The sequence below is a fragment of the Scophthalmus maximus genome, chromosome 10 (assembly GCF_022379125.1).
Source record: "Scophthalmus maximus strain ysfricsl-2021 chromosome 10, ASM2237912v1, whole genome shotgun sequence".
Classification (NCBI taxonomy): domain Eukaryota; kingdom Metazoa; phylum Chordata; class Actinopteri; order Pleuronectiformes; family Scophthalmidae; genus Scophthalmus; species Scophthalmus maximus.
The window spans coordinates 23,642,499-23,659,954 of NC_061524.1; the positions used below are offsets into that span (position 1 = coordinate 23,642,499).

Here is a 17,456-nt window from a genome sequence, read left to right on the forward strand (position 1 = left end):
CCTCCTCTTTAACATGAAATCTCCAAAGTCTCTCCTTACATCCTCGAGTTCAGTCTTGCTGAGGTCAGGAAAAGTTGTTGCGTGTCAGTAGCTAGTGAAGTTCAAAGCTTCTTTGATGGCCCCACGGTTGGACTGGCAGAAATAATCTCATACAGACGGGATGGCTGTAACAATACACCGTATAAGTGCATGACACGAGTGCAAGAAGACAAAGCGACGGAGCTCTCGTTAAGTGCCTGATCCACGGAGTGAATCCGCCGGCCCACGGAGATGAAATGCAAAAGCTTCACTTTTGCATGTTACAGCGCGTCAGGGCGCTGGAAATGTGTTAGACAGAGACTTTGTGTACAGTCTGTGTGCAGGCCAGCGATATTGAAGGCTTTACGTCCTCCACCTGTGGGACTGGGGGCGGCCCTCCGACCCCACCCAGCCCTCTCATCTCCTCACAACGGCGGGCCTCATGTTCCCCGCTCCCTCTCCTCATCTCTTTAATCAATATCATCAGGCAGAGAGAAGGAGGCCCACATTGTGTGCCGACTCCCCCCTTTCCCATTCTGCGATGGGGCCTTTTCTCACTCATTGGCCAGGTACTTCAGTGTGTAGGGCTATTGAGGTCACTCTGAATGGGACCCACTCCACCCAGAGGGAATATTGTCTGACCACAGGCTAGAACCTGGGAGACCCCCTCTCCCCCTTCCCCTGTCTGTCTCCGCGCGCAACATCACTTCAAAGCAGATTCCAAAAATGTGGCACATATTCAGCGCTATTAATAAATGAATCACTTCAGTGGCCACAACTGGGCTTTTTTCCTTTTTTTTTTGGAGTGAGGACCCTTCAGCCCCCAGTCCCTCTCTGTGCGCTGTCCCACTTTACAGTCCCTAAGAAGTTCTGAAAGTCGGCAATCTGGCAGAGCTCGATACTGCGGCTGCTTCTGAAGACGGGATGGTGATTAACCTTGGAGAGATTACAGCGCACACACAACTTTGTGTGTGAGCCACGTTCTGGCAACTTTTATGCCTTTTTTTTTGTGGGGAGGGGGGAGGGGGGTCGGGTTTGTAAGTCGTGTTGTAGTTTCTTTGTTATTTAAACTCTGGACATCTGTCGTACATCTGTCAGAACCTGGAATTGGTTGACACAAACCCTCTCTCTCTCTTTCCACCACCATGACTGGCCTGAATATGTCTTTTGATCCGAAAGCCCACCAAGCCACCCCCCCCCCCCCCCCCCCCCCCCCCTTTCTTCCGTTTAATAATTTATCGACATACAGTCACCGGACAAACTCCATCCACAGAGAAAGCGACAGAAAGTGAGAGTGAAAAATTTCATTTCGCATAAGCGCATGAAGAGAAGCTGCAAAACTGGCCTTTTCATTTATTATTGATGTGCGCTAACAAGCCATGCATAATGCAGGGGGCCGTCTTTATGACAGCCATGTATTAAATATCATGTTCAGGGGTGGGGGGGGGTCTTGGCCTGCATGCTTTAAGGGCCACAGTTTGTTGGCTTTTTTTTTTACCAAGTAATAGCCTGCATGGACAGCAAAGAGAGAAAGAGGGCTTGATAGTAACAGACAGCGACGGAGAGAGATGAGATGAAATGGGGGGACATGGGGGGGGTGGGGGGGGGGGCACTAGCTGACAACGGGTTAACAGGAATCTTTATTTTTAACAGCATGTCATCAGCAGCCGCCCATCTGCTCCTGAGCTGTCAGAGTCCCTTGGGAGTGTGTGTGTGTGTGTGTGTGTGTGTGTGTGTGTGTACATGTGTGAGAGAGGGAGAGGTGCGAGCAAGCCATCACAGATCGGATCACTGATCAGTGCCCAGAGGAGGAGGAGGGGGAGAGCACAAGGTTAGAGAGGTGGGTGGCACCCAGATACCTCCCTCTTCTCATATCCAAATGGGGTGAGACAGGAGGGGTGAGGACGGTAGGAGTGGAGGTGAACAGTGTGTGTGTGTCTGTGTGAGAGGAAGGTGAAGTGGTATTGGGTGGATCACTCTACAGCAGCCCTCTCTGTATTTGGATGGGGGGATGGAAGGAGGTGGAGACAGTGGTCCAGAGGTAATAAGAGGGAGGAGGGGGGATATGAAGAAACACAGTGTAGACCAGCGGTGAGGAGGAGGAGGTGTGTAGGCCACGACGAGACCTTCAGGGTGGCCAACTTCTTTTGAATTCACTGAGACAGGACCAACAGCTAGCCATCAGCAAACAACACTTTTCAATTTCAGTCCAGCAAAGTTAATCTCTCCACATCCGTTCTTTTTTAAAGTCAGTTTTCCTTTTTTCCCCCAGTTTAGACTTGTTTTTCAATCAGTAGCCAGGGAAAACTGCAGCACTGGTCCACAACGGTCGATCAAAAGTTCTGAGTGAAAAGCTGATGGGATGAAAACATCTTGTTTTGATGCTCACGATGATGGGTGTTTTTTTTTGCACAACATGTAGAGGAAGCGGTGTTGCCCGGCGTCTGCACTGAGTCTGCATCTCATGTTGACTCCTCAAATCTCTTCCTCTCCTTCTTCCTTCATCTTCTCTGCTGTGCCCTTCTCCCTTTCTCCCTCCTCATCCTTCAGGCACAGTGCATGTGCAGGGTAATTAGTTCAAAGAAAGCAGAAAGAACCCACCCCAGGACACACACACACACACACACACACACACACACACACAGAGCATCATACATTGTGCATACACACAAAAAGTTAGCGAGCTTGCATCATGCAAGTTGGTTTTTATTGTTTGACCTTGACAAAGGTCAAACATTTCAGAGATTCTGCATAACGCTCCACGATGCTGTAAACAGAGCTGGCTGTAGAGGAAACGTTTCGCAGCATCAAAAGCTTTTTTTCTTCTTCTTCTCCTTCTCCTTCCATTTCCTCTCCTCCTCAGTTATTCCTTGTTCTCGGCCGTCCCTCCCCCTTCCCCCCCTGCCGCTCTCCATTCTCAGTCTTTCCCTCATTTCTGATCCATTTTTTATGCATTACTCCGTTACTCCCAACTCCCATTTACAGTGCATTACCTCCTCCCGTCTTTCACAAACACACTCTGTACTTCTCTGTCGCTTCACTCGGCTCCTTCTCCCCCTCGCTCCCCTCCGGTGCATTATGACACTTTGCGCTGTTTCTCCCCTTCACCCCCTTTATCATCTCTTTGTCTCTTCCCCCGGTCACGTCATCTCGTACCGAGCGCCCCCCCCCCCCCCATCTTTATTTCCCTCTACTTTGTCACTCTCGGCCTGCACTGCTGTCATTCTCCACTTTAATTGGTTATTCAGAGCATGCCCTTCGAATTGGGACTGCCTATTGTCTCTGCTGTTTGACAACACAAATGTCAGCTCATGTAATCAACAATAGTGGCAGTCGGTCTGTCCAGACATTTATTAGTCCCATTGGAACACACACATGAATGCACAGACAAGCAGCAGACTGTGAGGTCCGATGACATGATAAATCATCACGTTACGGATGAGAGTCGGGTGTGTAGCGACGCCGTCCTGAAGCTCGTCATCTCCAGTGAGTTCTTTACTGTACGACAGAGACTCGGGGCTGATGGTCGATTCCTCGTGTCAGAAGTTGTTCCCTTTCATTTGACAACCTGCGGGAACCCATTCTCACTGCTGTGGGTTGAACAAACAGAAAGACAGAGTTACGTTTGTAGAGGCCTATGATATAAGCGAGACAAATTAAAATAATGCAAACAATTTGCTATATTTACAGCAAAAATCACGTTTTAGGTAATGGTCTTTAGACATCAGTAACATTAAAAGGGCACTCTATGGAAAATAGAATCCCTAAAGACTTAGGGGGCAATATTTGAAACCACTAATAAATACATAATGTTGAAATTTGAATAAAATTGAATTCATAGCACTGAAATATTTCACATTGAAAACATCTATCTTAAATTATGCAGTCAGACTTCCCCTACTTTCTTTCTTATTAATTTAAAAAAGTCAATTCCAAGTTGTGCAATAACCAAAACGTACTTTCAAAAGACATGTTCTCTTGGGGTTCAACAATTCAGAAAGAAAATCCCAGTCCTCGGTATTCAGCAGTCATATTTAATCTTTTCAAGTTCAAGTTGTTCACAGCGTCTGGGTGCCGTGTGTAGACCTGCATGTGTGATCTTAGTTTCTCATGAAGAATATTAGTGTCTATGACCGACTGAACACTTTTATTCATCACAAGGAGGAATACCAACCCTGTCTACCACTTCTACTGACACAACTTTTAGTCTTTACGTTTTTAGCTTCATCAACCTTTATCTGTGACTATGTGGAAATACCATAAAAGTATAGTATAGTAATAAGCGCAGTGCAATGAAAGTATTATACTTCATGAATATCATGAGGTACAATGATAAGGTAGAGAGAAGCAGTGTGCACAGCTCCAAATCTTGAACATTGGATCTGTTGCATGGTCATAGCGATCTGAACAGACACATCAAAACACCAGAAGAAGAAGAATCTTCCTGTTCATAGTCCCACGATAAACAAGAAGATTATTTATCTGTCCCCGAGTTGTGACTAACACATGAAATGGTGGAACCAGGCCTCGGAGCGATCCACCAGGCAGCTCGTCCACTCTCGCAGGGTCACCTTCCTGTTGTTGCCGTGGTCACGTGACCTGCGAACGCAGCACAGAAGAACACGCGGCGACCTCACAACGCGGCACTGGCAGACCACAGGGCGGCAACACAAACAGACGCATCCACTCGCGTCCTCATGAACCCATGCGCTCGCTGCATGCGCACACAACATTGCACGCATAACACCAAAACAATGTATACTGTATAAGCATACACAGAGATTGTATGAAGACATATCTATATATAGAGACAACTGCATTGGGGTTCTTCTTTAACAGTCATTCACTTTACCCTCGGCATTATCTCTGAAGGGTACGCCTTCAATTTGTGTTAATCCATGGGCAGCGGGAGACACAGTGGGTAATAAACATTATCATTGCTGGGAATGGCTTGACATTGACACCGGCAGCCCAACTACCACAAAACCTGCCATCGCAGGTCTGACTGAGAGATGGGAGGTTGCCTGGGAATAGGGATGGTCGAGAAAACGGGGAGAGATAGAAGAATGAGAGAATGAGAGAAGAGGGAAAGTGAAAGAGGGATTGACAGAGAGGGAGGCGGAGGACAAGTCTATTTGAAGGAAAGATGAAGGGGAAGTAGGAAGAATGGGGAAAAAGAAGTGCTTTAACATGGGGGAGGAGTATGAAGATGGAGAGATGGTGTGGGTCATGAAATGGGAGGGGAGGAGGACGCGGAGCGGGGATTGGCATGGCGGATGAATGGAGAGACGGCATGCAGAGGGAACAGCATGGTGGGAGGTGCAACTTGGTCACAGAGCGGGGGCGATACGCATCGCGCTGTGACATGTTTAACCCTGAGTGTTTCAGTTATTAGCTGAGAAGAAGCTGATGATGAACACTGTCATTCCCTTACTGACTTTAACGTAAAAAGGAAAAAATTGGCTCTTACCAAATATGTCATAGAGGAGTCATTGGTTAATGTACGAGAAGGACTTTTAGAAAAACAAACATGCCACCGAATGTCTTCATATCTGAGTAAAGTAAATGAATCATCATATAATTTCCTCCTGTTGGCAATTAGGTCAAATCTCAGAAGTGGCCCTGTGGCATTAGCAGGGGGGGACTGACTGAAAGAAAGGTTTGGCACAGTGCTCCAGCGGCATCCTCTTGTAACGCAGCTTCCTCAGGTCCCTGTGGCTCAACATGCCGTCCTTGTTCTTGTCCAGTTGGACAAATCGCTTCTATAGACAGAGAGATGAAAGGTGATTTAGAAGCAAACTTGACATCATTTTGTACAGAGATTCCTGGTCTGAGGACCGTGACGCCACTCTGCGGTTGTTTTTCGGTAAATGTCTGGACAATTATCGGAGGGATTGCCATGACAATTAGGTCTGCAGCAGGATGGGTTGTAATAACTTTGATAATCCCTTAACTTTTTTATCTAGAGCATCAGTTAAAAATGTGTCCAACATTTACCTCCACCAAGGAGGTAAGTCTTCACACCTATCTGTTTGTCAGCAGGATTACCCAAAAACACTGAACTGAGTGGATTTCCACCAAAGTGTGGAAGGATGGGACATGGGCTAAGAAAGAACCCAATACATTTTGGCAAGGATCTGGACAAAAGGGGCTGATTTCATCACTTTTGACATTGTCACAGATTTCCTTGGAAAGAATCTGAAGCTTGATTTAAAAAATTTGGCATAGTTAGGGAAGTGATATCTATTGGGCCTTGGCACTGTGGTGAGTATGATTCTTGTTTGTTTAGTGCTAATTAGCAACTGTTAGCATTCCCATACGTTAAGATAGGGTGGTGAACATTGAAAACACTATGACTCCCATGTCATCAAGGCTGTAGATTTTTATTTTTGCGTTCTTCAATGCAAAGTTGTATTCTTACCCATGTCAGAGATAATATTGATGGAAAAACATTTCTCACATCGTTCAAATAATGCCAAACTTTTACTTTTGATTTATTTGAAGCCCTCAAGGTGGCTGGTAGGAGGATAATCAGTTAGACATCCATTGACCATCTTATTGAATTATTCAGTGATTATTGACCAAATCCTATTCATACATGGTGTTGTTGCAGCCGTGGACGACCACACCTCGAGCAACCCAAGAACTCACCACTTACAGTAAGTTGTTAACATCGATTTCTCTCCAGACAGGCACAGTGTCATCTGTCTGATGCCACGGTGACGGTGTCTGGTGTCAAAAACAACTTCATGTTCAGTGTTGAGTTACACTGGGAGTAAAAGTCATCCCTTGGTAGGTTTCACTTCTTTAGCGTCACAGTTTGTTATAGGTATCGATTTAAATCGTAGCCGAGGTCATTCAAGATCATAAATCACGTTATCTACTGTACGTCCACGTGGATGCGGGCCTATGGCGTCTGTCCGACTGCTGCTCACTTCAAGGTGATGGATCAGCTACCTGTGCCAGTTGTGTCCTGTGGGCGTGGCTGAGGCAGCTCTGGGGCGGGGCTCCAGGTGCGTAGGACTGTCCCATACGACTCAGGAGCAGAAGCCTAATTCCTCTTCGGTGCATTTAGCCTTGGGGACTGGTCAACAGAGAGACAGAGCAGAGCTAGTTTGGAAGACTCCAGTGCATAGGGACACTTCTGTGTTTCATCTGATGCTGTGATTTTACCCAGACAGGGTCCTGTGTGAGCCAGTCCGGTGCGACGTCTCCTCCTGCAGGCTTCTTTATGCAGCAAACACTCATTCTCGTAGGTCTTTCCCAGCACGCTGCACACTGGTGCCCTCTGCCTGATGCACGTAACCAGTGCACACACGCAGACGTATAAGTGAGAGTGAATCATAATGTGTGCACAACTGGATTAAATAACCTAGTTCATGATTTCATTCCAGACAGTCTGTACACGGACCCGACTCTACGTCCTTATTCTGGCTTTACACAACTTTCATTTACAAACGCCTTTAAATACACCTGCTGGTCAAAAGCAGCACAACAAAATTCAGGATTAGGATCAAATTCCATGAGGTGTTTACCGTGGACAGGACAGAGAACAAACACACTTGGGGACCAGGACCCCACTTTCCTCAACTACTTGGCACCAAGATCCCACTGGACTCCGGCATTTCAGCAACTCACAGAGCGTTTCTGCAACACGAAGAAACCTTGTTACGGCATAAGTGTTCTGTTTCCTCGTTTGACACCCGTCGCTTGTTCAGTGTTGAATACTCATGGAAGGTGAACTGGATGAGTGAGAAATATGAAATGTTTCATAAGGGTCTATTTCAGGCAAAGAGGTGTAAGAGAGTGATGGACAGAAAAATGAAGTTGGGGCAAGAAAAAGAAAATGAATGTTTTGGTCATCTGACTGTTAATCTTTGCGTTCAGGTTGTGCATGTGATGCAAAATGGAAACGACATACACACAGTAAAGACAGATCCACAGCAGACACAAGAATCCAGTCTTACCCGGATCAACCCTGCCAATATATGGTCTCAGGTTCTCCTCAGCTTGTCTCTGTCTGCGCTGGGCTCTGCCTCCCTGACACACACACACACACACACACACACACACACACACACACACACACACACACACACACACACACACACACACACACACACACGCACACAAACACACACACATTTCTACCTCATCAGTAGTTGAACTAAGCGGAACAAACATGGACCACTCCTCTGGTCATTTTGAAAAGACAAAAAGAAACACAAAATTGTTGTTAAAGGTATTTAATCATAACATAAAAAGATATTTTTTAACGTTCATTACTTTATTTAAAGTTTTCAATAGCGGACTTGCAACCCTGTCCAATGTCTCTCTATCAAACAGGGGACCACCTCCTCCTCGATTACTTAGAGTCTCTGAGTCTTCATGTGAGTGTTGGACTTCAAAAAAGGACTGTTTGGCTTCTTCTCGATGATTTGGACACTTTCATTTGACTAAAGGAAACATCATGTCCATCTAAATATAGGCACATGTAGTCCCTCAACATGTTCTAGATAGACAGATGAAGAAAGGACCATACACTGATCAGCCACAACATTAAAACTGGTAACTGGTTTTCATATTCTGCACGTTTCCATGTCATTTCACAGGCATGCACTGAAGTCAAGTATAAACTTGTCTGTTATTGTAATTATGTCTTAAACTCTGGATTATGAACCAGAATTACATATGCACCAAATGACAATCCTTTCTGTTGTGTTCAGCATCACAGGTGAAGAGGCTTTTAATCTATTGCTAATCTTAATCAATCAGAGTACTGTCAATGAATTATGATGTCTTATAACAAAAAACAGAGGGAGAATGTGTTGCGTATCACATCCCTCTCCCCTTTGTAGCCTGCGCCAGGTCCACATCTGCCCCAGAGTCCACCCGGATCCGATGGGAACCAGGTGCACCGCTGACCCAGAATACCACTACACCCAGAACACTTTTCAAATACAGGAACGACCATTTAACCCCGACCACAAAGCAGTCCTGATCACGGACGCAGAAAACAGGCGAGGACAGATTGTGTGCACTGGATATGCTACAAAAGAATCCAAGTTATCCATTTGTTTCAAGTTGCAACCTTGATATCGACAGTATATCTGACATCATAAAAACAATAATGACTAAGGATTGTAGTTTTAATGCATTTTCACCTCATATATCCAGATCAGAATATGAACCACAGCGTTACTCACCGCTGTGCAGGCGTGAAGACTGAGGAGCAGAAACAGGCCAAATGTCAGGCTGGGGGTCATGGTGCAGAGTGAGGCCTCCGGGGGGCTGCGAGGGGGGGGACAGATGCTCAAACTGGACTAAATCACTCTGATCTTGCAATCATGATCTGTGACTGATATCTCTGTGGAGAACACAAGTACAGTATACGAGACTGAAAAAGAAGTAGCATTCCTACTTTTTATTCTGTTTTTAGCAGCGTAATCCCTTCAACTTTTATATTCTTGATGTCAATTACATTTGACCGAGATCGAGCTCCCTCGACAGATGAGGAGGATTCTTCAGTTTATTTCTTCCGCGGTGTCCATTTACCGACAATAACCCTATTTCCAGTCATTCCCATTATGTGGCAGGAAACAATGCTCCTCATTGAGTCACACCGACACCGACACAATCATTTTCCATTACAGAGGAAACAGAGGGTTGGATTACACGAAGAGAATGTCCAGCTTTCAGCTGAGGAAGTTGTAACAGTCATTTTCTAAAAGAGATCTTACCAGGCCTCTGTCACTCCTTTTTGCTGTTGTTATTCCCCCGTTCTGCAGATCCCCAGCGGCTCCTCTTCAGCAGTTTGTACTTCTTCTTTTCATTTGATCCATCTTGATCCATTTTTTTTAATTGCTGCCTTGTCTAACCCCTCCTCTCGGCTCTCCCCTTCTGTCTGCCTTTCACTGTTTCACAGTAGCTGCATGTCTATTGAGGAGGGAGCACACAGGTATCCAGTACAGGTGGGTTGTGTCACACACGCACACAGACACACACACACACACACACACACACACACGCACACGCACACACACACACACAGAGGAGAGAATGATAATGTCGAGGCTGTCGACATATTGAGAATTGAACTGTCAAAGGCAATAATATGGCAAAAGGCTGCTCTCTAGTGGTTAAAGTCGTGAATAACAGCTTTGCTGCATGGCTACCACAGGTACCTAGAAACCCCCTTAATGTATTTTAAGTCATACAAGTCATATGTCAGTCGGTTGAATGTTTGTCAATGTGAGGGCCGAGCGAGACCTGCCTCAGGGCCCTCAACCCTCTGGGCCGGGCCAAAATCGATGTGGTATAGAAGTGAGCTCAGTCGAGGCCCACGACCCGAGGCCCAGAGAGGGGACAGCGTTGGCTTCGTACAAGGTAGTTTCATGAATGGTGTGTGGCGCAGATGCCCAGCAGTACTTTCCAGAAGATGGGTGCTCATGCTTTGTCATCAGCATGACCAATAATGACCAGACGTAATCAATATTAAAGGCGTGATTTATATAAAACCAAGCCAACCAGGCTAAAATAGGCAAGGCACATTTATTTGTATAGTCCATTATCATACATAGGGGTAATTCAATGATGTTAACAGAAATAAAAGAAACATAAAAAAGATAAAAACCTGGGTCTCTGACTTGACTGCCATCTTTCCTTGAAGCCTCATATCGACTCGGTGATCAAGAAAATAAACTGCAGCCTATGTTCACTGTGCCGATCTATCAACCGTTTCACCTTACAAACCAGGAAAAGAATCATTTCACAATTGATACTACCAATACTAGTATGTATAGGTAGTATCAGATATGCAGATATTGTCTACGGGAATACCTCAGAAACACATCTTCGTCCTCTTAATGTAGTTTATGAAAGTCTCTCTGGAGTTTTGTTTTGAAGTGTCCATACAGAACCCATCGCTGTTTTGTGTATGATACCACCTACATCAAGAAGACATTTCCACTGGCTGCAATTTATTTTCAAATGCATTTTCTTTAACTATCCCTCTTACTTGAAAGAACTATTCATCCCATACAGGTCCTCACGCAGCCGTTGTCCCTAGAATCTCCAAAGAAACTGGACCATTAAAATGAAAGCCCCATCAGACTGGAATAACTCATCAAGTCCTCTCTACTTCCTTAAGCATGTCTTTTTAAACACCTTAACGCCAACCTGCTCCTGCTTCTCATCGTTTTAACCACACCGAGTTATAGTTTTGACTATATTGGAAATACAGTGATACATTGCCTTCATTGTGAATGTATATATTGATATGGACATGTGTCTTTCAGCAGTTATCAAGGTGGTTCGGTCTGGGGGAGCTTCAGTCTGTGTATGTGTGAACATGTTCTGTTGTTTAGTTTAATGTACTGTTTGTGTTAAGGAACCCCCTCCAAATCGAGATGGTTCATCTCAAGGGGTGTATCCTGTCATGCTAAGTTAGATAAGAAGCACACAAAAAACCCTTCAGAAGGGCAAAACATTCAAATATTAAAAGTATAGAAACGATCTAAAAACCAAAGTTATAAAAAGTGTCTAATTAAGGTGCCGGATTAAGTGAAGGCGACGAAAATAGAGCAGTTTCTAACTTCTTTTTAAAGCAGCTTATGGTTGGAACAGGTTCTGAGAATTGGTTTAATGTGCTCCATTTTCTTATTCTTTACTCAGACCTCTAGCATCAGCTTTACCAATGGTCTTGTTGGGAAGGCCAGCGAGGAGACTAATAACCCTTGCAACACAGCTTTAAAAATGTTCTAATAGTACTTTGTGATCAACAGTATGAAAAGCTGCTCAAAGACCTAGCAATACCATGACAGTTATTTGACCATTACGGTACGTTTTATAAGAACAGTTTCAATACTGTGACATTGAAGAAAAACCTGATGTTGTCATAGGAGGCCATTTGTGTTCAAGTAGTTATTCATTCGGCTAGAAAAACTAATTTCTCAACAACCTTGCCTGTGAATGGGAGGATTTGAGATGGGCCAGTGATGATTAAGTGCAGAAGGGTCCGGGAAGTTTTCTCTTCTTCAGGAGGAGTTTGATAACTGCAGTGTTCAGTGATGCTGGGAAGCTGCCTGAGAGAAGGGAGCCGCTCACAATGTGCAACAGTTCACATCTAAAACACTTGTGTGTGTATCAGACGGTAAATGGACTGTATTCATACATCGCTTCAGACACAGTGACATAGAATGGCAGATAGGATGCAAGGGTTGTTAATACTTTCATTTTCAAATTAGAGAAACAAGATCGTCTAGCTCTGCATAACTTAGAGTTATAAATATCGACTCTCTCTTTTTAAATATGTCACAGTCGATCTGGAGCCTGTTTTACCCCCACATGCTGTGGTATTCCTCCTCCACGGTGCTTCATGTTTACCATAGATCAGCTTTAACTGGTTGGTTAAACTGAGATGGACATCCACAGACTCCACTGTAACATTTGGTGTCATATGGCTTCTTTAAATAGATTGCTGGTGTGCTCGGTGACGTCATTGCACTTACAGTTGTGGTTTGTGGTTGTTTTTTTGTATCTGTGAAGTCGATTTGCGTTTCTTCAGCGTCATCATCATTGTGAGGAGGTTCTGCATCTCTGCTGGAGACTTTTATGACAAATATATCTTTTAATATCTTTAATGTTGTGCATGACGCACATTATGCCTTACCAGAGTTATTTCTCACAGATATTTAACCTGAGACGTCTGAAGGCCTCTCCATGGAATCTATTAGATTAGGATGTTTTACGTGTGTCAGGATAAGATAAGCCTGGAGACGGTCTCCATTGTCAAGAAGATAATAACAATCCTAACATGACTCCTGCTTCCTCTTTTTTGGCACAATACTGAAATGTTTCTATGATACTTTCAGTTTTTTGGTTCGGCTGTCAGCATGTGAGCTGCACCAAGTGATATGTGTTGAATAGGGCTGCAACTCGTGATTATTTTCATAATCGGGTAATCCGTCGATTACTTTCTCGATGAATCGATTAGTGGTTCGGTTCATAAAATGTCGTTAAATTGTGAAAAATGTTGATCGTGTTTCCCCAAAACCCCAAGATGATGTTTGGTTTTGTCCACACACCAAAGATATTCAGTTTACTGTCACAGAGGAGCAAAGAAACCAGAACATATCCACATGTAATTAGCAGAAATCAGAGAATTTTGACCCTTTTTTTTCATTTAAACCACTTGAACCGATTAATCAAGTATCAAAATAGTTGCCGATTAATTTAGTAGTCGATTACTAATCGATTAACTGATCTAGTGTTGAATAAACTCATATATTCAAGTAAGGCCAACTGACACCATTAAGAAGGTCGGACATCTTTCATCAGAACTGTAAAAAATATAATGAAACTTTTTTATTTTTTATTGAACAAAGATCATGTACAGAATATCTAGCATCAAGATCTCAACAGTAACCCTTACAAAAATATTCAAGGAAATCTGATGAAAGTTCACGCGTAACGCGCGCAGACGGAGTCACGCGCCCGTTGGCACCAGGTGACATGTGGAGGCTCCGCCCCCTGGAGGCTGCAGGCGCCGACGGGGGGATGGACCACCGGGGTGAGGGGGGGGGGTGAGTGTGGCCCGTGTGTTGATGGGTCTACTGGGTTCCTGCTGCTGGGTGGCAGGGTTGCTCGTCGTGTCCATGCTCGGATCGACGGCTGTGCGTCCTGCGGTCTTCGGGCCGGAGCCGGGGGACTGTGTGTGTCCACGCTCGCTCGGGTCTTTCCGGACGCTCTCGGAATCGTCCGTTTCGTCGAGGCAGTGGAAGTAACGGCTCAGTGACTCAGTAGCTCAGTAGGTCAGAGATGTGTGTGGGGTTTTCTTTTTTAAATGACAAACTGACAAAAACAAAGTTAACGTAAAGGCGAAACATCCCTCCGAACAGGAATCCGGTTTATTCTGCAGCCAGCTGTCCCGGGACTGGGCGAGCGGACAGGCGGTTTGTTTGGTACAAAACAGATTTCATATTTCACACCGAGCCCGGGTATTGTCATCGAGGCAGCTGTAAGTTCGTCAGTGAGTCTCAGCTTTCAAAGTGCCTCTGCACTTTACAACATGCTGCTGTCCCGGGACCCTTCGGCTCCACATATCCAGTAAGTGTTTCATCATTATTGAACATGTCCCCCTGTCATAAGTATGTAAACAACAAACTGTCCTTACTGCATCCTCTGACTAACTGTGGACGTGGTGAAACCACACACACACACACACACACAACAGTTCTACAGTATACTGAGAGAATAATATTATAATATTATAATAATATACAGAAGACAGAGCTTCTGATGAGTGATGACGAGTGCTGGGTGATGGGGGCTCTCTCTCTCCGTGCTGCCCACTGAAGCAGAGGGAGCCATGTTTTCTAACGTCACAACATCATCACCACCCCCCCCCCCCCCCCCCCACACACACACACACACACTCACAGTCATGACCCCTCCCTGAAACAGTCACTGCACCATGAATGAAGATGGTCCAGCCGTTTTATGTAACAAGCATATATGCAAAGATACTCATTACACAACAGATGATGATGATGATAACGTATGATGTCATAATCGGCACAGTAGCTAGCACCCGAAAGGGAACTGGGCCTGGTTTGAGATGCAGCGCTGAGATGTGTGTTCCTCTTGCACACGTCTGGATCGGATGGCTCGCTGAAGATGAGTCAGGCGCCTCCACGCGCCGCCCGTGTCACAAAGTTAGATTCCAGCAGATGGAACGGAGGAGTTCAAATTTAACCTGGGTTTTTATACCGTGCAGCAGCGCTGCCTCACATATTCATATTTTTATACCGCGACCGAAGTTGCTGTCAGTCAAGTCTCCTAGCCGCCTGTGTGTGTGTGTGTGTGTGTGTGTACCATTTTAGGCTGTGATCCATTACAGCCCAGACAGTGCAAAGCGCCGCGGCATCAACGCGTCAGTTCACATTAGGTTAAGGCATGACTGATTGCCCTCGGTGTAAGTGAGATGGACATGACTCACACACACACACACGCAAATCTATGTGTGTGTTCCTCAGGCACCTGTTGGCCAAGGGTCCTGCAGCGCCACCTTGGCTGAGGGTGTGTTTACAATCTACAACAGCTGATTGTCTACACTGTGCATCTGCCTGCTAAAGACCCCCCAAACTGCAGGTCGGTGTTCTTTGTGTTCAAGCCAGGCATGGAGATACACAAAGTATACTTTGTATGTACTGTGCACAGTAGTCATTCCAAGCGGGGTCCGTGAAGGGCGGCCTTGAGGCCAACAGATAAGATGTTAAATTGTGCTCCTGTACGCGGGACTAATACTTCCAGCACGAGCACAAAGAAGTGTTGAGTCATGGGTGTGACAATGCCAGGAATCCTAGACCGAGGGAGTGATTGCAGAGCAAGGTGAGCGACGTGTAACTCTCCAGACTGTCCGACGTGAGCGGTTTGCAGTCAGACATTCCTCTGTAGGTGATGTGTTTATACTTTATATCTTCGTTTTTTCAGATTTCATCCATTGGAACAAAAGGGTTATACGTCTCTTGTTATTTCTCTGGCCCTTAAGACCCATGTGAGCGATCTGATAGCCGAGTGAGTCTCGAGATGAGGGCATCTGGGATAACACACTGTGGTTATCTTTGTTTCTCTGCATGTGTGTGTGTGCTGTGATGTGTTGTGCTCAGAGAGCCGAGCGACTTGGTTTGACTTTGACTTTCCCCTGATCCTCCGTGCCCTCCTCTCTCTCTCTGTATGAGGTCGATCATTAGAGCTAAACTTAGCCACGCTTATCAGTTCTGTCGTTCCATTGGTTGGACCACAGATGTTTAAAGGCTTTTAATAACTCTGTGTGTAGTACAGGGTCTCAGATACACTGACACTGGGTCACAAATCGAAAATGCCCTTCAAAGATCGGGAAAACCAAGAACGCTCTAATTTATACAAGTACTCTGTATAACCCAACTCCTATCTTAGTTTTTCATTGCTGCTCCTGTGTCTGTGGAAGGACTGTTTGTAGTTTGTTTGGGTGAGAACAAACGATACATTTGAAAAGAGTTTAAGATGTAACATGAATAAAAGACATGGACATAAACAACTAATATAATATTAGTAATACTTTTTTTATAATAAAAAGAAAAATTATGAAGATGATTGACAACAGTTTTGGGTGATGCTCTGACATATGTCACCGAAAGTGACCTGAAACATTCAACATGTTGGTAAGAAAAATGATCAAGAGAAGTACACGTGCAGTCCGCAGGAAGCCATGCTGTAGATGAACGAGTTGAGTGCACGGAAGGGCTCTCGTCATTTACTGTAACTGCCAACTTGTGTGTTTACACAGGGATGGTTGTAAAGGCGACACAGGGTGATAGGAGCAGATGTGCGCCATTATTGACCTGATGATTATTATCAGGATACAGCAACCGTTCACCGTCTCACCACGGACATGTTGACCTTTGGCCCTTGCGGGAAAAGCACAGATGGGTCAGGTGTAGCCAGAACAGTGTCTGAAAGCAGTGACCCTGACACCGAAGCAGCTACATGGAATTCAACCACTAGTAACAGTTTTATTTATACCTGTGCTTTTCACGGGTGCTGCCTATACCGTACGTGGAAACACCTGGGAGAGTGCTCAGGATCTTTGAGTAGAAAGATTTGTTTTATTTCTACAAGCAGAAAAAGACTTACACCTGTGTCAAAAGATCATTTCCTGTCATTGCTGTTATTATTTTTCTATTGACAGGACAAAGTGTATGCTATTGTCATTTCACGAGCAGAGGCAAAGCACATTCAGTATTGGGAGTGTAACGATCCTCCATCTTTTTTTTTTTTGTTTAACCAAAATGTCGCCACACCGCTGACCTGTGCGTGTGTGGTACTCTACAGTGTAATACTGTGTTTACATGTACAGCTTGCCCTCACTAGACTAATAATACTGGAATTTACATGTCCTGTAGTGTTGATAATGAATTGGAAAAAATGATTTCTTTTTATCAGTACAGTAAGAGCTCAGCAGGCCGCACCTGCAGCAGTGGGATGGGCGATGGTGTGTCGCAGAGATCTCGGTTTCAGAAACACTTCTGTTCATTCTTTGCCTCATCAGGTGTCGCCACACGTATGAATTTATGTGACAGATATTCCCTACATTGGATATGCCCCAGTTTTATCCAGGTCCTCTGTGTTTCTTAAGCTTCCGGTGATGTTACTGCATTGAGCTCACACTACAGGTCGCAGGGTCACTCTCCTTAAAACCTTTAAATCTCGTTCAGTAATCCGTCAAGGCTTTGAGTCTTTATGTCCTTGGGAGCAGACAGAGTACAAAGGTTCTGGAGACTTATGGAGCAAATCTCACGGAAATGGTGAAAAAGCATTTCATGATTAATATCTAAATGTATAAAAACAACAGGTATTGATAAAGTGGTTTAAAAATGTGGTTATCTCGAAGTAACTAT

At 44.8% G+C, this 17,456-nt stretch overlaps 2 protein-coding genes across 3 annotated transcripts in view; one reads left to right on the forward strand and one right to left on the reverse strand.

The window, feature by feature from the left end:
* Positions 1 to 3,385: 3,385 nt before the first annotated feature.
* Positions 3,386 to 9,284, reverse strand: sparcl2 (SPARC-like 2). Its single transcript, XM_047334999.1, is given in 9 exon segments — positions 3,386 to 3,608; positions 4,523 to 4,617; positions 5,668 to 5,780; positions 6,976 to 7,067; positions 7,070 to 7,102; positions 7,192 to 7,310; positions 7,554 to 7,665; positions 7,986 to 8,058; positions 9,225 to 9,284. Coding segments are annotated over 9 exon segments (792 nt in total). The 3' UTR covers positions 3,386 to 3,513.
* A 4,324-nt stretch (positions 9,285 to 13,608) lies between these two features.
* The window catches only part of ccser2a (coiled-coil serine-rich protein 2a), a 55,870-nt gene continuing 52,022 nt past the window's right edge, over positions 13,609 to 17,456 (forward strand). For both annotated transcript variants that reach the window (XM_035606441.2, XM_035606444.2), the window contains exon 1: positions 13,609 to 14,124. The gene's annotated coding sequence lies outside the window, so the exon portion shown is untranslated. The remainder of the gene's footprint in view (positions 14,125 to 17,456) is intronic.